The sequence below is a fragment of the Cavia porcellus genome, unplaced genomic scaffold, assembly GCF_034190915.1.
Source record: "Cavia porcellus strain 051 isolate PalLab524CR breed Dunkin Hartley unplaced genomic scaffold, mCavPor4.1 scaffold_9, whole genome shotgun sequence".
Taxonomy (NCBI): Eukaryota; Metazoa; Chordata; class Mammalia; order Rodentia; family Caviidae; genus Cavia; species Cavia porcellus.
Genome location: NW_026947492.1, coordinates 62,308,230 through 62,333,269, shown reverse-complemented (window position 1 = coordinate 62,333,269; position 25,040 = coordinate 62,308,230). Strand labels below are relative to the sequence as shown.

Sequence of the window (25,040 nt, the reverse complement as noted above, 5' to 3'; positions counted from 1 at the left end):
ATGAATCTAAACTTAGAAACAAAATATTAGCCAGGTGTGGTGTCACATGCCTATAATTTCAGCACTTGTGAGGCTGAGGCAGAAAGATTGCTGCAAGATCTAGGCCAGCCTGGGCTACAAAGTGAGTTCAAGGCCAGCCTGAACTGCATAGGGAACGCTGTCTAAAAAAAAGACAGAAAAAAGAAACAAAATATTAGACACAATAAAAAAATAAATAAACTTGTTGGGTTTCAAGCAGTATAATGAAGTACCTTAGACAGATAGTTCCAATGTCAGGACACTCAGATCTAGCTCCTCCTGTGGACTGAATTAGATTCTGTCTTATGGATATACTGTAATATAAGTAACTGTCCTATCTCACACTGGCAACTGCTGGATCCAGTGGTGTGGGTAATATATCAGACACAGCCAATTGCCTGCCCGAGATATTAAATCACCTCATAAAAAATATAAGGTCACATTCCATCAATGGTGAATGATAAATGCTGTTTCCTTATAACCTCATCAACTTTGTGTAATATTCAATTCTTAATTTTTCCCAGTCAAATGAGTGAAAAACGACTCTCTTTGTATTTTAACTTACATATCATTAGTTATGTGTACTTTTTACTTTTTGTAAAAAAAGTAAAAATTGATTAAAAAATTGATGATTTTTTTATAAAAGCCACTGTTTATTTTTTAATAGGTTTCTATTTAATTGATTTGTGGAAGTTAATGGTACCTTCTGGAATATTACTATTTTGATATGTATGTTGCAAATGTCTTGTTTCTGTCTTTTTTTTTGACAGGGTGCTGAGGGGAGGGGAACCTAGTGCTCTACCACTGAGCTCTAGTGCTCTCTTCCTCTGTTACCTCTCTTTTAACTTCTTTGTGTTTTTTTTTTCTTGAGTGAGGTGATTATTTATTTTTAAAAATTTTATTAGTACATTTGCAGATCTATCTATCTGTATCTACCAACCGATCCAATATAGGGTTTTCATATACATGCCCAGGTTGACCTTGAACTCCTGGCCCCAAATAATCCTCTAGAGTGGCCTAGGATGATAGTTGTGCACCACCACACCTAACTTTGAGTGAGTTTTTTTAAATTGTGCGCAAATATAGGTAACAAAAAATTGTCATTTTAACAATTTTAAAGCGTACAGTCCAATGATATTAGTTATATTTACAGTGTTGTGTGCGTTCATGACTACTTATTTTTTTTTTTTAACAAATACACAAAGTAGGGCTGGGGATTTAGCTCAGTGGCTTAAGCGCCTGCCTGGCAAGTGTAAGGTCATGAGTTTGATCCCTGGCACAAAAAAAAAAAAAAAAAAAAAGAACAAATACACAAAGTAAACAACCACACTAATAATATGATTGGAGGGGCACTGGCCTGGTCTGTACGCATAGGGTGGGGGAGAGGTGCCAGCTTCTACTTGGTTGTTGGGCTGTGTCGCCACTCTTTTTATCCTATGCCTTTTGGGGACAGGTAAGAGCAGGGGGCATATTCATAAAAGAAACCCCTCTCCTTCCTTGCAAAGGGCTTGCTTTGATACTACTAATGGGCAACATTTTAAGTGTCCCCCACATTTAATGCTCCAGCTCTCTGGACTTGTAGAGGGAAGTTACCTGATGCCCTCTGCCCAACCTCCACCGTGTCCTTGCAGGACCTTTCATTCTTTCTCAGGCTCCTCTCTTTTCACCATGGAAATGCAGGTGTTGATTGCCAGTGTATCTGTTCTCTGGTGCAGCAGAAGAAGGATGAAGAATTGGGCCAGAGAGGAGCAGTATGTGGTTAATAGCTGTTCTCTGGCGGATGAGTTGAAAAGCTTACCAGCTCCTGCTCACGCCTTTGCTGAAATACCTTATTTTGCTGTCTGGCTCGGAGATTAGGAGTAAGATGCTCAAGCTCACAGCCGCACCTCCCAGGGTGGCTATGGACCTTCACACCTTCCACAGACTGGGCCATGCAGGAGACAAGCTCTCAAGAAGAACAAGCCTCGCAGGTCTGCTCTCCAGCATGGAATTTACCTTAGTTCAGTACTATTTCAATCGGCCTATAACTGCTGGGCTTTCTTACAGTGATGCTTTTCTTTCACGTTTCTACACTGTTCTCTCCTGACGTCCTCTAGGCTCTTAGCTCTCAGCTGGTAAGATGCAGACAGGGTGTGGAGATTCAGACACCGTCCAGCTGGCAGGCAGAGGGAAACTTGTACTCTCTGAAGCCTGTCATTCCTCCAAGCCTCACACCTCCCCACCACTGTTCTGGGGCCCTGATTATCTGGTTCCACAGTAAGAGGTATTTTATGTCCATAAATTGGTAAGTGCTCAGGCTTCATCTTTTGGCTGTCATGTGAAGAGAATTTTCCTATTGAGTTTGCTTGGCATCTGTATTAATTCTCCAGAGAGACAGAACCAGAAAGATAGATAGACAGATAGAAAGGTAGACAGACAGATAGATGACAGTGAATTTTTTAGAGGAACAGGCTCCCGTGATTATAAAGCTGACGAGGCCATCTGAAAGCTGGGAGCAATTGATGTGGCTCAGTTCAAGTCTGAAGGTCTCAGGACCAGAGAAGCCAGTGGCGTAACTCTTGGTCCAAGTTCAGAGAACTAGGGAAGCTGATGGTATAACACTCAGTCTGAGACTAAAGGCCTAACTTGTTGTTTGAAGATGATAACTGGTAAGAATAGGAGGGCCACTGGGGGCTGTCCTGGAAGGGTGTGTCTCCCTCCCCAGCTCCTCTCTTATCTCTTTCTGCTTCCGAGAAAGAATGATTTTAAGGGTTTTTAATTTTACCAGAAAGGAGTCTTCTATAAAGCTGGGGCCTGAAAAGTTGAAGCAGAGAAAAGTTTGGTTGCTGAAAAAGATTAGCAATAAAAAGAAACTTTTACAACAAGACCATAGAAAAGATAATTTTAGGGCATCAAGGGACCAAGCAAGATCCCACCCTTTGTAGACTGAGTTGTTAAAGTGAGACTTTGCTTGAGAAAAGAGCCCCAGAGCATCCTGCTTTCGAAGGGCCATCTAGGGAATTGGTTCCTAGTGAATTGGTTCTTCAGTATTTGGTTCACAGCGCTCAGTCATCCAGTCATTCGGAGGCCTCTGAGGCTCTAATTCAAGGGGGCCTGGCTACTACTTGAGCTGACAACAAACCTTGGTATCATCTACTTAGTACTGGTTTTACAAGCAAGCAGAATACAAGAATTGAGGAATCAGAGGATTTTCACCCAGATTTCAGAAGAAGGCTTGGGAGTCCAGGAAGTGTGCCTGTGAGAGAACAGTGTGGGAAGCTGTGAGAGTAACAGTGGAGACCCCAGAAAGTTGGAGAAGCCAGAACATAGAACATTTAGGGAAGTTCACAAGAAGCGAGCAAAGCCAGCCCAAGAAAAAGCCGCAAGTGTTACAATCACTGGCAATGCTGTAGGGGTAGCAGGAGCTGCCCAAGCCCTTCAGAATTCATACCTCACCATACTCATCTAGGTTCTAGACAAAGAGCTACACAATTTAATATTTACCTTTCTAGGTTTTGGTCTTGCTTTGGCCCTATCAGTTTCAATCTCCCTGTTTCTCCTCTTTGGAATATTTCCCTGTGTCATCATGTGTTGGCAGTGTTTATCTTTTTTTATAATGTTTACAGGGCTCACAGTTAAGCGTTTTGGGTTTCAGAGAAGACTTTGGACTTTGACTTTTCAACAATGTTGGAACTATTAGACTCTGGAAACTCTTAGAGATGGACTAAATACATTTTTTTCCTTAAAGAGATGTGTATGAGCCTTTTGGAAACCAGGAGCAAAATGTTATGGTTTAGATCTAGGTGTCCTCCAAGAGCCTCATGCAATCACAGGAAGAGCTTTGGAAATTGGGTTATGGGGCTTTATTAGAAAGTGGGGTCTGTAGGAAAAGGTGGGTCTCTGGGATGTGGCCTGAAAGGGTATATCTCCTTTTCTGGCTCTGCCCTTATTTTTCTCTACTTCTTAAATGCCATGTCCTGAGCAGCTTTCCTCTGCCATGCCATGTAAGGACCACAGCTTCTCTAGCAGTACCAACGGCTCAAACAGCAACACGTAGGAGAACTTGCAATACTGCAACACCTCAATGCCTCAGCACCTTTCTTTTCCTTCTCCATGTCTCCATTTATGCTGGCAACTTTCCTCAGGTGAAACATCTATGCTCAGCACCATGGTGATTTAATTCAGCTGGCGTTAGTTGACCACCAGTTTCCAATCCATAACACTATCCTTGGGTATCATGGCTTTAATGCTTTCCATGTCTTGTGATCCATCCGCAATAGAATCACAATGGACCTATAATCTTTAGGACCTGAAAGGCTGCTCTGCATGTCCTAGTTTGTCTCCTTTCCTGGGCGTGGCCAGGTCAGCCTTCAATGTTAAGAAAACTTCAGGAGCCTGGCCCAAGGTTCCCCAGGGTGAGGTTGGGCCAGTGTGATTTCTTTCATTTCTTACTCAGCTTGAGTCTGCAGAACTCTGCACAGGCACCTTAGGAAGTTTTATTACAGTTCCTGGCAGCCCACGGTTGTTCCCTAAGGGGATGCCCAAAGATGAGAATCACTGGGCTCTGAGTCAGGATACTGGGCTGCTGGCCAGCTTAGCACCCACTCCCTGCAACCTCAGGCAATCAAGACGTTCCCTGTCTTCTGGGCCAGGGGGTTTCCAAATAAAACCAAGTGCCGTTTACTCTTAGGGACCTAAAATTTACAGCTAACAAGTGGGCCCCTTAATCCCTGCTTCACCCTCACTGATCCCCTACCTCATAGGCTGTTCTTACAGCCGAGAACTTGCTGAGAATTTTTGTTATCGACCCCCTGGACTGAGCTTTGCCGCAATTTAGAGTCCCCTTTTCTCTCCCTCTGCCAGCACTGATTTGATCCTCAAAAGTCAGACTTAATGCCTTTATCTCTGGAAAGCAGGTCTCTCTTCCCTTCAATCTAGTCCGCCTCTGTGCTTTTGTCAGACTTCATGTGTCTTGTGGTGTCTGTGACCACACGGAGTCCAGGTTCAGGGCCTCCAGAACCCCGATTTAGAGCGCGCATGGCGGGCGAGCATCTTCTTTGAAACTGGCGCCGGGCGCTTCGGGGTTAAGGACCCGGGCCTGGAGGCCCCGCCTGCGGAGCGCGCCAGCCGGCGAAGGGGAGGCCGTCCCGGAGGCTCCAACCCTGGGCCCCTCGTCATCGCCACAGACACCGCCCTCCGAGCTAAACGCTCTGGTGTGTTCCAGCTGCGTAGACCCGAGAGGGCTTTCCCCACGTCCGCGAGAAGCACTCCCCCGTGTGCACACTTGGTACCACCCGGGGATTCCCCGCGCGGTGCATGACGTCACGGGGTCTCCGCGTGGCCCCGCCCGGCCCGCCAGGCCGCGCCTTTCTCGGCGGGAGCGCGCGCGGTGCGGGCGGGAGGCTGCGGCAATGGCGGGGCCCGAGGGACCGAGCGTCCCGGGCGCCCCCGCCGCCCTCTGGAAACGCCACATCGTGCGACAGCTGCGGCAGCGGGATCGCACGCAAAAGGCTCTCTTCCAGGAGCTGGTACCAGCATGTGAGTGTGTGTGGGGCTTTGGAGATGCCTTGGGGGGCGGGGCTCCCTGCACGGGCCGAGGGTTTGTCTTGCTGCTCTGCGCCTCGGGGACCCCAGCACCTTCCTGCTCCCGAGGATCTGTGCCTTGTGCCTCGAACCTGTCAGCTACTCCCCAGTTCCTAGTGATAGGACTCCTGCCTCTTCCAATCCAGGCTGTGCTGATAACTCCCTCCTGGACGGAGAAACCTCTCCTGGTACCCCTCAAGGTGTGGCTCTGCCTCCTAGGAGCTGACACAAGTTTGTCTCTAGCGTTGGTTTGCAGGGTCTCCTGTGCCTGCCCCGCCCCCGACAGTCCCCAGGGTAGGGAGGGCCTAGTGGAGAGGGCCATTTGGTCCCCCGTGGGCCAGTGGAGGAAGGCAGGACTGTTCAGAGCAGCGACTTGTTAGCAGATCCAGCCAAGGAGGAAACTCAATCGCAGGCTCTGCCACCAATAGATGTTCTTGGAGCACTTCTGTGCCCAGCCTGCCTGGGGAGAAGCAGGGGCCCACATTTCTTGAGGGTGCTGGCTGAGCTCTAGGAAGTTAGGCTCTCCAAGAGCTCTTTCTGGGCTGCTGGTTAGGAAGGTGTGGCAACAGGTGTGCATATGTGTGTAGGGCCATTGGTCACCTGAGAAAGTCTAGCCACAATCTGTCATGCTCACACATTCATGTCTGCTCTTGGGAAATTTCTTTGAAACTTTACAGGTGGGGGCAGATCCTTTCCCTTCAGGGTTGGGAGGCCAGCCCCTTACCTCTACTGCTCTGATGCGTTATGTAGAACTTCCTAGGTCCAGTCATATCTGTGGTCTTGGGCAGTTCAAACACTTCGTCCCTAAGTGTCATGTTTCTTTTTTGTAAATTAGGCACAATGGGGCCTTCTTTGGGCTTATTGGGGGGTGCTCTGAGGGCCGGGGTGGGGTTTTGTGTGAGGACTAGGCCAGAGCCAGGGACCTCAGTCAAGGTGCCGGCTGGGCACTGGGCGAAGGAAGGTGGCTCAGGAGCCTGGGCTTACCACCCTCAGCCTAGAAAAGGGGAAGTGACCATGGAGGGGGTATGTGTGCATCCCAGGGTGAAACCACCAACCTAAGAAGGTCTGTTGGCTAATTGCTCAAGGACTTTCTATTTCAACCTGGGGCTACTTTACACCAATTTTGAGGAAGTTAGGATTACTTTAGTGGGAGTTAGTTACTCCCCTTGGAGGGGAAGGGGAAGTGACTTGTGCTTGCTGAAGGCCAGATGCAGTGAAGCATTTTTTGGGGACAGGGTTTCACTGTATAGTTCAAACTGGCCTCAGACTTGCTGTGTAGCCCAGGGGCCTCAGCTGTGAACCCTTCTGCCTCAGCCTCCCTAGTGCTGGGATTACAGGCAAGTGCCACCATGCGAAGCCTAGGTGAAATTTTTGTTTGTGTCATTTTGCTCTGTAGCAAGCCCTGCTGTGGGCCGGGATGAATCAGTTTCAGGCCTCTCACCTCCCTCAGGCTCCTCTTCTGGCATTACCCTGCCAGCCACCCCTGTCCCCAGCAGTAGTGGTCCTTCTCCCCTTTGAGAGTAGTCCTCTTTTCCTGGGTGGGCCTGGGGTGCGGTGGGGCCAAAACTGTGAGAAGGCCAGTGTTGTGAGGAGACTTGTGCCAGGGTGGAAGGTCCTGAAAAGCTGCAGAAATGCCCTCAGGCAAGGGGCAGAGCAGAGTCCCCAGTAGCTTCCCTGTTCCCAGCATCCCTGGGATCCGGCATCCCTCCCAGCCAGAGGTAACTTGTATGCCAGTGGTCTCCTGGGGAGTGTCTGTCTCTGCCCCAGGCTCACCCTCTTGCACTCTCAGACAACCATCTCCTAGAGAAGGCTGAGCTGCTGGCCATGTTCTCAGAGAAACTGCAACTGGAGCGCAGCAATGTCACCTCTGTCCTCCACGAGGGCTCCTGGTGAGTGTATGTAATGGGCTGCCAGTACCTGGACCTGCCCTGCCACCTATGTTGGGTTCATTTTCTCCCTGGTGCCTCACTGCCCTCCTGCTGCAGGGGTGGTGGGCCTTTAACGCCCCTCTCCCGCAGCTGCTTAGTCTGCTTTCCCCTTACCCTTCTCTCTCTCTGCATTTCCCTGTCTCCTTCCCACCCAACCCTGTGCTCCCCCCTTCTCAGTCTTTTCATCTCCTCATGCCTTACAGAATGCCTCCAGAAAGGGTCCTACTCCCTGTTCCAAAGAGGGAGTGAAGACAAGAGCTAGGAATGGGTCAGGCCAGAATTGGCAGGTGCTTCGTGAAAAGGGTTCTTAGTCAGGAAACCCAAGGCTTGGATAGCCCCAGAGCACAGGAGTCACAGAATCTCATTTCTGATACTTGCTTTCTTCCTTGACTGCTTGCTAGCTTCCATCTTCTGCAGAAGAAAGTTAATGGCTCTTATTTCAGGCTTTTCGTGGGGTACCCCCTGGGAGCCTTTGGGCCCTGGGGGAAGTGGGGGTGTCATGGTCATGAACACTACTCTGATTGGCTGGCAGGGAGGAGGAGTCAAGGGCTGACTCAGATGGAGTCTGCTCACCAGCCAACCTGAAGGTGAAGTGGCAGGAAGAGGAGGAGGCTCTCCAGCTGGTCTGTGGTGAGGTAAGCTCTCGGCAGGGATCCGAAAAGGAGTCAGGGCCAGGATCCAGAACTTCACAGCAGGGAGACATAGTTTTCTAAAGGCATGATCGAGCCTGCTGCCTTGCTGTGTTTGCCATAGTCCATGAGCCCAGTGCTGCAGGAGTGAGCCCCAGGGTCTCAGGCCCTGACGGAAGAGGGTAGGAGGTCAGTGTGGCATCCCAGGACAAAGTGGCTCCAACAGTGGTTGGAGGGAGGCGAGATCTCAGGGAAGCGAGTGGGCGTGCAGGGGCCTGGCAGCCTGTCCTCTTTTCCGGGTGGTTTAGCCTGCTCTGCTCACTCCTGCTCATGCCTGCCCATTCCTCACCCCTTGCCCAGACAAGCCCTGGACCCAGCACCATGTGCTGTTTAATACATATGGGTAGGCTGACTGAGGCCGAGGTGTACCAAGGCAGGCTGTGGTGCCTACACTTGACATGACTGCCCGTTCTGTCCCAAGTGGTGTCTCTTGGCTTCTGTTTTACCCTAATCCCTCAGTACTGTGGCCGTTGCCTCTGAGCTTCCTTCTCTGGCTCCTTTCCTCCCCACTGCTTCTATTTCTTTGGAGTTTGAGTGGGCTCACTGGCCAGCATTTGCTGACTTTGCTGACTCCTGGACCTATTTTCAGCCCAGCCTTCTTTCTGAGCTCTGGGCTTCCTTGCTCAGTTTCTTTTTTGACATCACAACTACAGTTACCATCTCCCCATAATTTGGCCAACATCACATTGAGAGTTGACTCCCTGCAAGAACTGGTAATCTCAGTTAATCCTTCAAAATTTCATAGTTGCAGAGGCAGAAACCGAGGCTTCAAGAGGTAGAGCCCAGAGTTGAACTTCCAGTTCACTTCCTGTGATCTCCATTTATTATTTCAATAAATATTTATTAACAGCGATCAACAAATATGTATTAGCAGGGAGTGCAGTCACAAACAAGACATATCTTTGTGAATTTCCACAGGAGAAGACTGAGGGGCCAGTGTTCACAGCATGCCAGGTGACCTGCCCAGCACAAGTGTGGAAATGGGCTAGGAACACAGTGGAGCATCTCTTCCCCCAGGGCTGCTATTGTGGTTGCAACTTGATAATGGCGTGACATTATCACATGTGCAGAGTTTGTAACCATCAGGAGGATACAGCATTATTTCATAACAAGATATTCTTGCTACCTCTTTTTCCTCACACTAACCTTCCCCTCCTAGTCATCCCTCACTAGTGGCAAATACTAATCCATTTTCTACTTCTCTCATTTGAATTTTGACAAGTATCAGATAAAAAAAATTGAATGGTAAACATGCAAACGACAGGCAGAGAAGTGAGTTAGTGACTGTATTGCTCAGTGGTGAAAAAAATGTATCCTTGCTGGAAAGCTGTGTGTGCAAGGTCCCGCCACAGCCCCTCACAGGGAGTTGTGTCAGTGAAGGTAAACAGCTCAGCCTGTCTTTACCAGGCCGCAGTGAGAAAATACCAGGACCAGGTTAACAATAAGAGCCCCCAGCTTGAGCTATTTACTAGGCTAGAGGTGTGCATGGTCTGTGGGCCTCATATTCTTCTTGCCACAGTGGTGAGCACTGCCTTGCCTGGGATCCGTGTTTCCCACTGACCCCTCAGCACCACGAGGAGGGAGAAGGATTTTTACTTTATGGCCTCCCTGGCTCTTGGCTCTCCACTGAGGAGTTGTTGAGTGAGGCTGGGATACCAGGGAGATGACCTGCACCCCACTTCTGGGCCGTAGGCGACTCCACCATTCAGTCTAAGCCTGGACTCCCACACACTGGTCCTGCTCCTAACCTTGTGTGCCTCCGCTTTCTGAAACCAATGTGTTGTGGGAGGTCACTTAACTAGTCATTGTTCTAATCAGTAAAATGAAAACTGTAGTGCTTACCTTAGATTATGAGTTAATGTATGTAGAATGCTCAGAATAAGGCCTGGCAAATGTAATTGCTAAATAAAGATTTTCTGATATCTGAAGTATCTCTCATAATTGGTGTTACCCTATGAGGTAAGCACTATCATTGTCATTTTACAAATAAGCAGATTCTTCTTGCCAGGGAGGTTAAGTGACTACCTCAATGTGTGTGTGTGTGCGTGTATTGCTTTGCGGAATTGAGCACTGAACCTAGAGCTTTTGCGCTGAGCTACATCCGCAGCCATTTTTATTACATTTATTTTGAGATGATACAAAGTTGCTAAATTGTTCTGGCTGGCCCAATTTGCAATTCTTGTGCTTCAGCCTCCCCGAATGCTGGGATTACACAGGTGAGCCACCATATTTGCTGGCTGCTGCACTGTTTTTTTTTTTTTGAGACAGAGTCTCACTAGGCATATGCAGTTCAGGCTGGCCTTGAGCTCACTTTGTAGCCCAGACTGGTCTTGAACTTGTAAAGATCCTCTTGCCTCAGCCTCCAGAATGCTGGGATTACAGGGGTGCACCACCAGGCCTGGCCAGCAGTGCATTCTTTTTTTTTTTTTTCCGGTCTTTTTCGGTACCAGGGATCGAACTCACGACGGCCTGCTTGCAAGGCAGGCGCTTATGCCGCTGAGCTAAATCCCCAGCCCCCAGCAGTGCATTCTTAAGGCAGACTAAACCTCACTGGGTGTCAGATTTCTTCTCAGGAAGGGGATGGGCGTGTGGGGTAGCAGGCTTCTCAGCCCAGAGGACCAGGAGCCAGGAGTGAGCCTTATAGAGGAATCTATACCCATCTGTCTGCCCTCTCCCCCAAGATGGCCTACCAGGTGGTGGAGAAGAGTGCAGCTCTGGCCACCCAGCAGTTGCAGCTGCAGGAGGAGCAAGGCAGGTGAGGCACCAGGAGAGAGAGGGACCCGAGGCTTCAGTTGTGGGGGGAATGATGACATGGGCCCAGAGCTTCTCCCAGGCCAGTAAACAGCCCTTTGGTTAGAGACTGGGCTCTGAGCCCCGGCTTGGTTGAAGGTGTAGGGTAGCCATCTGGGGGGCTGCGTGGCCAAGAGTGCAGGTTAGTGATCCACTTGTCGTCCTCCCCATCCTGCAGGTTGGAGGCTCTGGAGGCCCAAGTAGCGCAGCTACAAGAGGCACGGGCGCAGCTTGCCCAGCAAGTGGAAGAGCAGCGGGCACAGAATGTGGCGCAGCGGGCAGCCTACGAAGACCTGCGTGTGCAAGCCGGGAATCAGGAGGCCACACTGCGCAGGCTCCAGGAGGAGGCTGGCCACCTGCTGGAGAGGCTGGTGCAGCTCAAGGCTCGAGCTGCAGTGGAGCATAACCTGCGCCTTGAGCGCTGGGAGCGGTGAGAAAACGGACTCACCTACTTTGGGGTAGACCTGTCCCCTTGAGTATGCGCTCCGCCCCTTGGGGGAAAGGAGTCTGGTTTTGCCCTTTCCAGTAGGCTCTCTAGGGAGAAGGGAGGAAGTCAGGGCATCTCGCGCTTAGTCCTGATTTTAGGCGATGTTAGGCGGGTTTTCTTTCCCCAGGGCCAGCCAGGCTTGGGTGTCCCAGGAACTGAAGAAGGCTGCCAAGCGGACTGTGAGCATCAGCGAGTAAGAGTGGGGAGAGGCCGGGTTTGACTGGTCTTCCATCCAGCCTCTGCCCAGAGTTGCCCACACCCTTTGATCCCTACGCCCACCTGTACCTGGTGACCCTACCCCCGCCTGTACCTGTGCACAGCCGTATTCCCAGTGTCCACAAGTGATATGGCCCCGGAACCAGCACGTGTGCCTGGTACTCATACTCCCACACCACCCATCATCTCCACCGTGTCCAGTGCTGGGGCGGGGAGGGGCTGGCCTTCCCTTGGCCTTCTTGAGTTTCATTCCTGCTCCTAGGGTCCCAGAGTCCCAGGGCAAAGGGATCAGGGAGAGCACAGAGACTCTGGCCTTGGCTGCTGAGCTGGACTCCATGGCGCCTGAGGCTTGTGAGAAGTGGAAGAGACCTTTCAGGTGAGGACTGAGTGGCTGTCCTAGAGCGCTGAGCTGGGCTCTAGGCTGTCAGTTTTACTCGGGCCTTGAGGTCAGCTCTTGGGAGGGTTGGCAAGAGACAGGGCACAGCCAGGGCTGGTCTGACCTCAGGTGTCTAGAGCCAGTTGAGATCTGTGTCACTCACCCCTTTCTCTCCTTCCCAGGACCAGCACTGTGGGGTGGAGTGTAAGGGTTGTGAAGGTATCACCAGCAGGGAACTGTGGGTAAGGCCTAGGGCTCAGCTGTCCAGTGGTGTATAAGCGTAGGTGTGCATGTGTATGTGCATACTGGACTTGGGTGAGCATCCTTGATTATGAACATAATCCCTGATTATGAAACATCCTGATTATGAGCCCTGATTATGAGCATGTATAAGTATGGGCCCACACTGCTGAGATCTCATGGGGCTTTCATTCTTGAGTGCCCTTCTGCTCAGGCTCTTCAAGACCCAATTTGCTATCATTGAGACTGTCCCCATCCTGGGCTGATCATCTCTTATTCTGGAGTCTTTTCTCATTCTTTCCTTGCAGGTTCCTGGTACCCAGGCCCTAGGGCAGTGAAAGAACCTTGGGGAGGGGCGTGAGACACTAGGGATAGCATGGGCTCCCATGGGCCAGATATCCCAGGACTTAACCTTCTCTCGAGCATTCCCTCAGCCTCGGCTGACCCTCCCCACTTCCCCAACCTTGTGCCACCTCAGCCTGGGACTCCATTCTTCCCCACTGGCCCCAGGCTGGTCTCCTGTGAGCCTTTGTTAGTGGACCCCTGGGATGGGGGAGAGGCAGATCTTACTATCATGATGGAGACTTAGGGAGCCTTTCATTGCTAATTTCTTCCCTCCCTGTTTCTGGGTTGATCTGGGCCCTGGTTTTCAGGGAGTCAAGTTCTTATTCCATGCTGTAGAAGTTATGAGCCTCCTGGTTTCTGGCAAAGTGTAGGGAGTGAACGAACGCTGTTTGTATACCCACTGGCCCATCCCTCAGTACCTCTCTCTGGTTCTGCCCCAGGTCTGCCTCGGCCACTTCCCTGACACTGTCTCGCTGTGTGGATGTGGTGAAGGGGCTGCTGGAGTAAGTGTGTGCGTGCACATGTGTGTGAAGGGGTGGGGCCTGTTGGAGCCCCATGTCAGGCTTCTAAGTCCAGACTTGTCTATGTACGTGCCTCTGTTTGTCAATGCATGTGGTGTCTGTTGTCTGTGTGTGAGTCTGTTGGGTCCCAGAATCAGGAGCCGGGTGTCTGGCTTCCTTTCTAACCTATGCCCAGATACCTTTCAACCTCACAAGGCTCTGCTCTCACCCAAGATCTTCACAGGGGACCAAGAGTACCAGCCTGAGTCTGACTGGGAACTCTTACTCAGTTGGCAAACTGATTTTCAGAATGTCACAGATTTGTTCAGAGTCATAGGGCCAAGCAGTGACAAGGTGGAGACTGAAATCTCAGCTGTGAGGTTTCTCTGCATCTGTCAGTGCTACCCTTCCCTGGGCCTGGCTGTGTGTACTGCCCCATATCTCCACAGAGGTCAGGCTGGATTGGGGATGTGCTCATTGTAACCTGAGACCGTGTTCTGTCACCTACCATGTTTGCTTCCTGTTGTTGCCACCTCAGGGTATCTTGAAGCTCCCATATCAGAAACCTTGTTGAATGCCCCCTGACCCTTACCCTTGTAGTTTTAAGAAAAGGAGAGGTCACTCAGTTGGAGGTATCCCTGAGCAGCGATACCAAAGCATCCCTGTGTGTGCAGCTGCCCAACTTCCTGTCCAGGCTCAGGATGTTCTGGTAAGGGAAGAGCCGGGCCTCATGTGGGGTGCTGGTATGGGAGTGCAGGCACCTGCTCAGGTGGGCCAGGGAAGCAAGGCTGGGCACTCAGTGGGGGCAACCTATGGTGACCACTCAGGAGTTTTACGATGAGGGCATGGACAGGAGAAGGAGACGGGAGGTTGGGAGAGTAGGCCGCCCAACAGGAGAGTGTAGGTGGTAGAGGGAGAGATTGCAGTGGGGTTCAGGCAGAGATGAGGAGAGCTGCTTGGGCCAAGTTTGAAACAAGGTTAAGGAAGAGATGGGGCCTGTGGGGGTGGGGTTACCAAGCCAGTAAAAGGCTGCGTGTGACCTCAGGCACACGTGAGAGCTTGTGGCACGTATGGGAAGATCAAGGCACCAACCTCCCCTTGCCCTGCAGGATGCCCACCTTTCTGAGGTCAATGCCGTTTGTTTTGGCCCTAACAGCAGCCTCCTGGCCACCGGCGGGGCTGATCGCCTCATCCACCTCTGGAATGCTGTGGGAGGTAAGATGCCCTCCCTGCAGGCCAGCCCAGTGCTTTCTCTGCAGACTCACTCAGCTGGCTCCTGAGTGGGCCATGGCCTTGGACTTCTTTGTGTTGCCCCACGTGGAACATTCCTGTGGGCAATCTCTAGGAACCCATGGGACTCCTGGTCAGTGTGCTGAAGAAGGGGAGAGATTCCCCGATTCTGGGTTCCAGGCCTGCAAAATGGGGAGGACTGAGCTCAGGTGGTCCCTGCTAGGGGAGGTGAGGGTTCTCTACTGGGGACAGGCCTTTGAGGAGCAAGTCCGTGGGCCCATCACGTCACCTCATTAAGCTTCTTGAAGTCAAAGATGAGACAGAGACTGACCACACTGCCCCAAGCTTTGTGCCCTGTATAGGCTTGTATTAGGAATGTCAGCTCCTAGAAGCTTCCTAAAAGAGGCAGGTCGCTAGCTGGTCCAGTCTTGCTTACTGTGGGACCTTGGGACAGTCCCTTTTCTCTGGGCCTCTCCATGACTAGCTGCCCTCTGGGATCCCCTACCAGCAGTAATGGGAATTGCAGCCTCCTACACAGGCTCCAGAACAGCTCAGCGATTCGGTGGCTAAAGGGAGAGACCGATTTTCACTCTCCGTCCCAGTTCCTCTATTTAATGAGCTTAACGGTCTCATATTACTAGTCCCATCCCGTTCCCCCCAGGACGCCTGGAGGCCAACCAGACCTTCGAGGGAGCTGGTGGCAGCATCACCAGTGTGGACATGGACCCCTCGGTGAGAGAATTTTGCCCCACTGACCTGAAATATATTTTCCCCAATTTGCTTGTCAGGCAGGTGGGCTCCGGTGGATATTGAGAGTATCCTAGAATGGGCCCTTGGGCTCCTGTCTTGGTGACCTGGGTCTTGGAATGCTCTGAAGCAGCCCCTGTCCCAGCTCTCTGGCCTGAGGAATGTTGCTGTGGCCAGGCTCAGGATCTCTTCTACCCTCATTTCTCTAGGGCTCCCAGGTTTTAGCAGCTACTTACAACCAAGCTGCTCAGCTCTGGAAGGTGGGGGAGGCACAATCCAAGGTGAGGCCTGACTAGGGAGGCAGCCTAGGGGTCAAGGGTCACACCTCTGGATTTGGGAGGGTCTCTTATGGGGTCTTGGCCATGCCCTTGATCCATACCTGGGGTGGGGCAGGAGACACTATCTGGACACAAGGACAAGGTGACGGCTGCCAAATTCAAGCTAACAAGGCACCAGGCAGTGACTGGGAGTCGAGACCGCACAGTGAAGGAGTGGGATCTTGGACGAGCCTACTGTGAGGCCCAGCCCTACCTCCCCTGCCCTCCAGCCAGCACCCTCAGAAGCAGGAGACCTCCTCGCCTTATTCTCTGGGGTTCATAGGCATTCGGGGTGAAACCTCCCAAGGCTCTCCTTTTCTGTCTCCTCACTACTCCTCTCTGATTCTGGCTTTGAGCTAGTGACGAGGAGGAGTGAGACTTGGGGGCTCTTGGGGGCTTCTGGCTCCCAGCATCACCACATGTCTGCTGGGCTGATTCCTGACAACCATGAAACCCTGCTCTCTGCCCTTTGGTCCCCAGGTTCCAGGACCATCAATGTCCTTTCCTACTGCAATGATGTGGTGTGTGGGGACCATATCATCATTAGTGGCCATAATGATCAGAAGATCCGGTTCTGGGACAGCAGGTGACAGGATCGGTGGTGGGTGCTGGAGGCCTGGGAACAGAGTACTAGAGTTCTTTTTCCTTTCTCTGGGCATGGCAGGAAGGGTCATGGAGGTACCTCAGGCACTGCCAGCTGGTGGCCTGTGCTTGGCATGGCCCTTGCTCAGCCTGTCCTCCAGGGGCTGTGCCACCTTCTTAGCAGCTCTTGGCCTAGCACTGGACTCTGCCTAAGCCTTAGAGTCAGGATAGATGAACACCTTTTTTTCCCCTTCGTACTGGGAATCAAACTCAGGACTTCACATTTGCGACTTAGATATTCCTGACCCATTGTTATCATTTTTTGATCAAAAGAAAAATTTAATTTTTTAAACTGAAGAGCCTGGTAATGGATATGAATCATTTACAGAAGCAGATGAGAGCCAGTGCTGAGCCTGTGTGGGCTTGCAGTCTGGTCTGCAGCGACTGGCCTGTGAAGCCCTTCTCTGTCTCGTTTTCATTGCTTTCCTTATCTAGAGCTTACTTCAGTGACTCAAGGGTTACCAGGGCTCTGGCTCTCAATTCAAAGTCTTTTGAAATTCCTCACTGGAGGCAGCTGGCTTCGCTGGGCAGCCTCAGCTCCCGAAAGCCAGACCCTGGTATGTCCCTAGATTTTATTGGCTTTTGGAGTAGCTGCAGCCTGCCTCTTTCTGTCAGGAGTGACCTAGATCAGAGGGAGCTCTTTGTCACCCCTCTCTCTGGGATGTTCTTCAGGGGGCCCTGCTGCACCCAGGTCATCCCTGTGCAGGGCCGGGTCACCTCCCTGAGCCTCAGCCATGACCAGTTGCATCTGCTCAGCTGTTCCCGTGACGACACACTCAAGGTCATCGACTTGCGTCTCAGCAATATCCGCCAGGTGTTCAGGTACCTGCCTTTTGTCTGCTGATCCTGTGGTCTTTGCCTGGGTGGCTGGACCTCTCTCCTATACATGGCCCTTGGGGCCCTCCCTGGAGCTCCCTCCTGAGGTACCCAGCCTTTGATAGAGGAGTGTCCTGGAGCTCCTAACTGGGGGGCAGGGCTGACAGGGACTTCCATTCTTACCCTGGCCCCATCTTTCCTCAGGGCTGATGGCTTCAAGTGTGGTTCTGATTGGACCAAAGCTGTGTTCAGGTGTGTCTACGAGACCATGCCTGTGCTGAGTGTGCCCCGTCTGGCTCTTGTGTGTGTCCTCACCTCTGAGCCATTTCTCTTGCTTTTCTCTGGCCACTGTAGCCCTGACAGACGCTATGCACTGGTAGGCTCCTGGGATGGAGCCCTTTACATCTGGGACGTGGACACTGGGAAACTGGAGTGCACCCTTTGGGGTCCTCACTGGTGAGCATAGCCACCCCCCTTCGTGCCCTGCCCTGATGCCTGTCAAGCTGCCAGGCTCTGACGTGAACCTAAACTTTCCACTCCACCAAAGCCTTCACAAGTCACAGGTGCCTTTCGACATGTACTGGGCCATCCTTACCACAGCCCTGTGAGCTCATTTTGCATATGAGGAAGTGGGCTCAGTGAGAGGCCTCAATTTCCCAGGCTTAGCAGTGAGGGGCAGAGCTTGGCTGCAGACCTGGCTGTCCCTTGAAGCCTGCTCTCCCTTTTCTCAGTGCTGCTGTCAATGCTGTGGCCTGGTGCTACTCCGGGAGCCATGTGGTGAGCGTGGACCAGGGCAGAAAGGTGGCACTGTGGCACTAGGTTGTGCCATGACTCCCTTGCCTGAGCTGCGTCACTGGTCTGAAACTGAAGCCAAACAGCCTTCCTGTGCTCCACTGGGCTCCACGCCTTGGGGCTCGTGTTGGGGGTGGTCTCCAGACAGATGAGGAAAAAGGCCTGGCAGGACCTGGCCTGTTCATTTAAAATTACAGTTTTTAAAAAATCCCTGTCTCTTTATTTCCTCTCCCCAAAGTGTAAAGAACTGTATCTAAACTGTGTCTGTTTCTTTGCAGCATTCAGGGTACAAGGAGACCTTTGGGCTAGGGCTTGGGGAGGTCTAGCCTTGAACCTTTTCTTCCTGCCTGGGGAGATTGGGACTGTCCCCATCTAACCATGAGAACAGCATGAGAGAGATGCAAAGAGCAGTGGCTCTTGAGGATGGGGATGCGACCTTGGTGCAGTCTAGTCATGAAGCCAAAGCAACACCATGGGCCTCTTGCTCAGGCACCCTGGATAGACTGAGGCTGCAGGTGTGCAGGTGAGGCATCCCAGAGGGGTCCTGGTGGAAAGGGTCCTCATACCAGAGTGATGTTGGGGTACTTGATGCACTGGGGTTGCCAGTAAACCAAGCCCCTGTTATTCCTATAGAGGCAGAGTTCAGGGTAGAGGGGGGCCGCATATATAAGGCCTGGGCGGGGGAGAGCTTCACTTGCATTTGTAATCCACACGATGAGCCCAAGTATGAGGACCCACTGCGCAGTGCCTGGCTCCCCACTTCTGCAGCCTACAGCTGAGCATTAGTCAGTGAAGACAGACAGATTCTGATCAAATAGCAAATCCTGGGAGTGGTGGCACATCCCTGTCATCCTGAGACTCACTCTGGGAGGGTGAGCCAGGAGGGTCACAAGTTTGGGTCCAGCCTGGGCAATTTAGCAAGACCCTGTCTCAAAATTTCAAAACGGGTTGGGGATATAGTCCAGTATGAAGGCTCTGAGTTCTGTCCTCTTTACTACCAAAAGAAGAAGAAGAAAAAACCCTCTATGTCCCACTGGCTCCCAGACTGCCTATCCCTCTAGGTCTTGCAGTCCCCTGAGCAAGCATGATATGCCCAACTTCCTGGTATCTCTCCTGCATGTGACTCTGTCCCTCACAGCAGCAGAGCCTGGGGCTGCTGTCCCTAGAGTTCCTCTTCATCCTTGATGCCACTACAGGCCACCTTCTAGACTTGTGTCTCCTCTTGGTCCCGTCCCTCCTGCCTTTGTCTGAACCAGAGTGACCTCCTAAAGTGCCATGGCTAATCCTTTCAATTTCCTCTGCTGCCTTCAGGAAAAACTCTTCAGCTTGAAGATCAAAGCCCTTTAGATGCCACTTCTGGCCTGTTATCTTCATTAGCTTTTTATTCTAAATGTGTCATATATGTGCTTTTTCCTTGACCAGAATGTTCGTGTCCCTCTCACCTGATTTGTCCTTAGAGCTCCTCTCACTGAGAGCCCTCCCCTAACAGGCCAGGCTGGATGGGGGCCTCCTTGGTTTTGCATTCCTCATTTGTAACTGTCTCCCTCCATTTAAATGAGGGCGCTCTTGAAAAGGCCTGGGTGGGGAGAGTATTCCCTGGGGTCAGGCCTGGGCTAGTGAAACTTCAAGAAATGTTTGCTAAGTGATCAATTCTCTTATTCAGGGATACAGCAAGCTTAGTTCAGAATTCTAGGAGTCCAAGTCTAAGCTGCTCCCCTTAGCCCTCCTACCCTAGCTCCTAGTGGCCACCAGGGGTCACCAGCTGCTTAGCTCTGCCCTGACCATTCACAGGCCTCCAGGAATTGGTGGCCTGAAAGACCAAAGCTCCTTAGTCACTGAGCATTCAAGATGTGTGAGCCTCACTGGCACTTCTCACTTGTTCCAACCACTGTGTAATGTAGCTGTCACATTTTACAGAGGAGAGAAACAAGGCTCAGACATCAGGTGATTCAAGATCACACAGCTAAAGACCCATGGAGGCTGTAACTGCGCTGCACATTTTGTTAAAATGTCAGACCTCAGACTCGCAGTTGGACAGGGCAGCAGGGCTGCTCCCCTGTGGTGTCTGTGTCTGCTTTGTGTCTAACATGACTTCCCTCCCTGTGTCTTCTCTCCTCCATTCTGGCTCCTGAGTTTTGACGTTTAGGTTCTCCTGAAGTGAAGATATTCAGGGACACAGGAGGAAGGGAAGCTTGAATCCCGGGAGGCTGTCACTGGCCACACCACTGGGGCAAGTTCCTCAGTATTTGTGGTTTTGCTGCGCCTCGTGGGATTGTTCAGACTGCTTAGGGGATCCAGAAGAGGTGCCCGGAAATGATGTGACGCACTCCTTGGGACAGTGACTCTTCTCTCCTCGAAGTTTTCCTTACACTTTTGACCACACAGCTGTTGGGGTGCAGCTGCCTTCTCTCACGGAGCACACATTATTTTCTTGTGCATTTTGAAGGCGCAGGTCTGAAACATGAGAGACTGAGGTTTTCCAGGGAGTGAGATGGGCTGGAGGAAGAGACGCCGGCAGGGGGACATGGCTGAGGCAGGCTGGCACGGGCCATGGTGAATCTGAGAACTCCTGGAGGGAGAAATGACAGATGCCCCTGTTCTGGGCTCCTCCTGTATCTTGTTTACTTTCCAGACCAGGCTTGAATCTGATTTTTTTTTTAAAGATAGTCTCACTCTGTAGTTTTGGCTAGCCTCAAACTCAGGTGATCCACCTGCCTCAGCCTCTGGAATGCTGGGATTACACTCATGTGCTATTATACCTGGCTCCTTGAATCTCATTTTATTCAGTCTGCCTGATCAGACTGTGAACCCTTCAGTGAAAGGAGCTGTGCTCCAATGCCAAGAACATGGCCCATGGTAGTACATTTACAGAACAGAGGTGGTCCTTGGAGGAATCCTGATACAAGTAGGGGCCTATGTGTGAGATTCAGATATACCATGTCTGAATACAGGCTTAAACCCCCCCACCCCCATCTCACTATGTAGCCCAGGTTGGCCTTGTGCTCAGAGTGATCCTTCTGCCTCAGCCTCCCAAGTGCTGGGATTACAGGTGTGCGCCACCATGCCTGCTGTTTGCTCTCTGAAGTAGACCTGCTAGTCAGAAGCAACTTCAGCTGTCTGTACATTATTTGATTATTTTAGACAGTTGTGTTGCCTTCTGATTTGTACTTTATAGACAAGGAAAGTCAGGCCCAGAAGATGAAGAGCCTCAAGTCACAGTGGATGGGAGGCAGCTTAGGGACTTGCGCAGGGGTCTTTCCACCAGGTTCTTTCCTTGCATCTTGGAGGAGCAAGGGAAGGAGAGTGTGTGCAGTACACGGTGTGTAGACTACTCACAGGTTCACTTCTCATTTCAGGATAAAACACTACAAGAAAATATTCCCAGACCAGAGTTCTCAGAAACAGACATGTCGAAAGTATTATGCCTCCCCTCCCTTTTGAAGACAAGGTTCCGCTATGTAGTTCAGGCTGGCCTTGCACTCACTCTGTAGCCCAGGCTGGCCTTTAACTCACAGTGATCCTCCTGCCTCAGCTTCCTGAGTGCTGGGATTACAAGCATGCACCACCACACCTGGCCTATGAGTGTCTTTTTGGCCATGATGATCAAGGAAAAATAGTCCAGGAACAAGATGCTCTTTGGTATCCTAATGGTTCTTGGCAGATCAAACAGTAACAAAGCAAATACATAAAAGTCTAGGAGCAAACTTAACTGGTGTGTCAAGCTGTAGGAGTTCAGGACAAATTTCAACTCTTTCCCCTTTAACCTATAGTTTCTACAATTTGGCTGAATCTTTGCCATGAAAAACTACTTCATAATGAACAAAATAAAGGTAAGGATTCCAAGCAGCCAGACCTGGTCATAAGGCCACTTAGAAAGGGCTGGACAGTAATCAGAACTGAGATCACACGCTGTAGCTGGGCGAGTTGTGTGGACAGTGAGTACAGTGGCCTGGGATGTTCATGACATAGAGCATGAGGATTGGTTTGTCCCAGTGCGTGAGTCCAGTGACTTGAACTTTCTTTTAAATTTCCTGCTATCTCAAGAGGTCCATGTATTTTTAAGTCTGTCCTCAAATATGTGACCTGTTGTGTGATATTCCTGCTCTAATAATTGAACTGATCCAGAATGAGACTTACAAGCTGTGTGTAGACTTAAGAGTTTGATGCACAGAAAACTGTCTGCCCAAGTATCTACTGTACATACCCAGTCCTGGAAACAGGAGTTTGTGAGATCTCTCTCCCAACACATTAAACATGGTCTTAGGTAGCTGGCTAGAGACCAGAGAGACTCAGCCTGTGACCAAGACTCCTTTATCCATCCCCGAGTCCAGTAAAATTCGTTTTCACACAATTCTTTACTTAGGAAAGTAAACAGGCAACCAGAATAACCACTTCCTGCTGGACATGGTGGCACATCGATACTTCCAGCTACAGAGAGGCTGAGGTAGGAGAAGCAGTTGAGTCCAAGAGTTCTGGGCTGCAGTGTGTTATACTGACCAGTCAAACTGATGTGTCCACACTAAGTCTGGCATCAATATGGTGACCTGGGAGCAGAGGACCACTGGTTGACTAAGCAGGGGTGAACCGGCCCAGGTCAAGACCAGAGCAGTTCAAGACTCTAGTGCTGGTTAGGATGATCACCTCCCAGGCGGCAGCATTCATCCCTGCTGAGGGGACGTGCAGGACCCTCTTTCCCTCCCTCTAGTAGCAGAACCATAGCCCCCTCCACAGCTCACCAGACGCTGCCCACCCCTTCCTTTCAGCACTTCCCTCAGCACTGGCCTCATGTGTGGACGGGAAAGAACTGTGAAAGCAGAGACCATTACTTATTTATTTCCATCTTTAGTGCCCAGGCTATCCCTAAGCACACAGGTGGTGTCAGGGACTGTGTCCACAGGGGGATTTACTCTTTCGCTGTCTGTATCTGATAACTGTAGGAGGCCCAGAAGTGCGTATTTTTAGAAAAAGCATGGTCCTTTTGGAAAAGCCTATTCTCCCGAATCTTTTTATAAGGACACTTAGAAAACTTAATTCCATCTTTTAATTATTCAACATTTTATACATAATAAATACAAACTTTTTACAGCCACGGTAAAGAAAGCGCATGTGCACAGAGGCTCCCTCAGAGCCTGGCCCTGTGCTGTGACACTGGGATATATGTTCTGAAGGGGGGGGGGGGACTTTTTTTTTTTAAAAAGGAGGCATATTTTTACAACTTTGTTTTTTTTGTTTTTCAAATAAAATTAGCAGCTCTTCCAAAAAATATTTAAAATATAACAAAAGATTTGAAATAACTGAGGTTGTAGAAAACCCAAATCCAGGGACAATTTGGCTAGCTAAAGAGAATACACAATGGGGTGGCAAGAACTGCTCTATTTAATAAGCACTTGAGAGATTTGTAACATGTCAGAAACTTTAAAATCTTTTTTTAAAAAAATCCTTTTTAAACTTAAGAATAAGTTTGATAAACATAAAAGACCTCAAATAGATCAACAGGTTAAGAAATGCCAAAAAACAAACACAAAACCAAAAATCAGAGAAGATTCAGCAAAGCCTACTATCACTAAAGTGATCAAATGACTAACTGAAAATTTCTTCAGCTCTTGGTCAAAAATCCTATGGGGACATTTGGGTGACTATTTCAAGTTTTTGAAGGTTCTTGGGGGAGATGGAATTTTGAAAGCTTAATACAGTTTTTTGGGATTAAATTCTGAAAATCTGATTTAACAAAAATTTTATTACTTTGGGGGGTGGTGAGACAGGGTCTCACTACATAGTTCAGATTGGCCTTGAACTCACTACATAGCCCAGGCTGGCCTTGAACTTGCAGCAATCATTCTGCCTCTGCCTCCTGAGTGCTGGGATCATATGCGTGCATCACCTTGCCCGGCAAACAAAAAATTTAAAAGCAGCTGGCAAACATCCCTTGGTCCCTGGGTAACATATTCTACCTTCCATGGAGTGAAGAATCCGAGCACCACTCTGGGCCCTGCTACTATGGCATGGAGAAGCACAGAAGCTCTTTTTCCTTGTCAGCCGGCATCTGTGGAAGCTGTGCATCCTTGAGTCCTTTCTCACAGGAAGCCGGTTTCCTCCGTGGGCCTGCAGGATCTTCCCTCCAAAGGAAGCACTGGGGCAGTGGGACCTGAGAGCTGCATCTTCCATGAGTGACTGCTGGTCTGCCCTAACCACTACATGACTATCTGGCCAGTGTGCTGGCTTGGGAATGAAATAATTCTAGATGCCTCCCCAGGAGAGAAGCGCAACGATGCAGACATGTGTCTTCAATTTATTCAGACATTCATGTTCAAAGGGTGTTGGTCAGAAAAATATATGCTATAGATAATAAGATGAGAACTTCCCAAAGACAAAAAGAACATTAAACCAGCTCACTTCCGATCTGGAAGCTCCCTTTCTGTGTTAGCCACAGCCTCCTTTCTATTAGTCTGTGTGATGGGCAAGATGTGGCTGTTAGTTCAGCCCCTCCAGGTTAGCCCCACTAACTCTAAATGAATGGCAGAAATATTCATACAAAGGACACTGTTATTTTAAACCTGTTAGTTGTGGAAGGGATGTGCGTTAATGTAATTGGCGCTAAGTTCAAGGCAGTCCACTTTTTACTCAGTAAGGGTTCATTTTCAGTCTGGGGAGGAGCCAGCCTCTCCTGATCCTTTTTCTGTTTCCTTCTGGAGCCAACATGCTCTGATTAATACTTAATCAGATGATCAAAAGCCACTTGGAGAAAGATGAGATCTCACAGTAATATACTGTATGAATGTACATGATCAGTAATTTGGTGACTGTGCCCTGGGATAAGGCCTGATTTTGAGTCTCACATAAAAATGCACCACGTTAGCCATGAGGGCTGTTCCCCTCTATGCTGAGGCCCACTAGGATTTGTGCTATGGTTGGAGAGATGACATAGAAAATGACAACAAAAAAAGGCACAAAATATTCAAAACATGGGAGAAGTCCACCAGGCCACCCAGTCACATAGAATCCTCCTTGATTTTGCTCTGTTCAAGAGTCATCATCATGCAAAGGTGCCTAAAAAATAAGACTGGCCAAACCCCAAGCCTGGCCTTGATTGTAGCCATAAGGAGGGTAAACCCTTCATCACACCAGTGTGATCTCCACATCTTCCATCTTCTCCGATGGCCTCCGGTGGTTCTGTGTAGGTGGAGGAGGAGCTGCCCGGACCTGAGCAGTGAACAATAACATGGGGTGTCAGTTAGTTTCCTGACACAGGGCTGGGGTGTGTGCAAATCCCAATCGCCATTTTATCAAGTTCACGGGCACCCAGGATATTGCATCTAGGATTTACTGCTGAAAGGCAGCTGATATT

At 50.2% G+C, this 25,040-nt stretch overlaps 2 protein-coding genes across 13 annotated transcripts in view; one reads left to right on the top strand and one right to left on the bottom strand.

Moving 5' to 3' along the window:
• The first annotated feature begins 1,702 nt into the window (after positions 1-1,702).
• Positions 1,703-17,956, top strand: Atg16l2 (autophagy related 16 like 2). 10 transcript variants are annotated; one of them, XR_010049848.1, is made up of 19 exons: positions 1,720-5,535; positions 7,370-7,469; positions 8,041-8,143; positions 10,879-10,952; positions 11,166-11,417; positions 11,602-11,667; positions 11,953-12,066; positions 12,249-12,308; positions 13,092-13,154; positions 13,752-13,860; positions 14,261-14,366; positions 15,043-15,113; positions 15,338-15,409; positions 15,522-15,642; positions 15,926-16,031; positions 16,523-16,644; positions 16,760-16,909; positions 17,108-17,155; positions 17,258-17,359. XR_010049848.1 is itself a non-coding variant. In XM_063256543.1 (19 exons), the coding sequence occupies exons 1-19, from the start codon at positions 5,409-5,411 to the stop codon at positions 17,720-17,722; spliced, it is 1,932 nt and encodes a 643-aa protein (XP_063112613.1). In that variant the 5' UTR covers positions 1,763-5,408; the 3' UTR covers positions 17,723-17,956. The 10 variants fall into 10 exon arrangements, 7 of the variants coding, with proteins under 7 accessions (XP_063112613.1, XP_063112615.1, XP_063112614.1 ...); XM_063256543.1 differs by lacking the exon at positions 16,523-16,644 and adding an exon at positions 17,635-17,956 and having other exon boundaries at positions 1,763-5,535; XR_010049850.1 differs by lacking the exon at positions 15,522-15,642 and having other exon boundaries at positions 1,703-5,535.
• A 4,766-nt stretch (positions 17,957-22,722) lies between these two features.
• The window catches only part of Fchsd2 (FCH and double SH3 domains 2), a 268,069-nt gene continuing 265,751 nt past the window's right edge, over positions 22,723-25,040 (bottom strand). For all 3 annotated transcript variants that reach the window (XM_003463457.5, XM_003463456.5, XM_063256542.1), the window contains one exon: positions 22,723-24,895. In XM_003463457.5, coding sequence (XP_003463505.2) covers positions 24,812-24,895 — 84 coding nt within the window. In that variant the 3' untranslated portion in view covers positions 22,723-24,811. The remainder of the gene's footprint in view (positions 24,896-25,040) is intronic.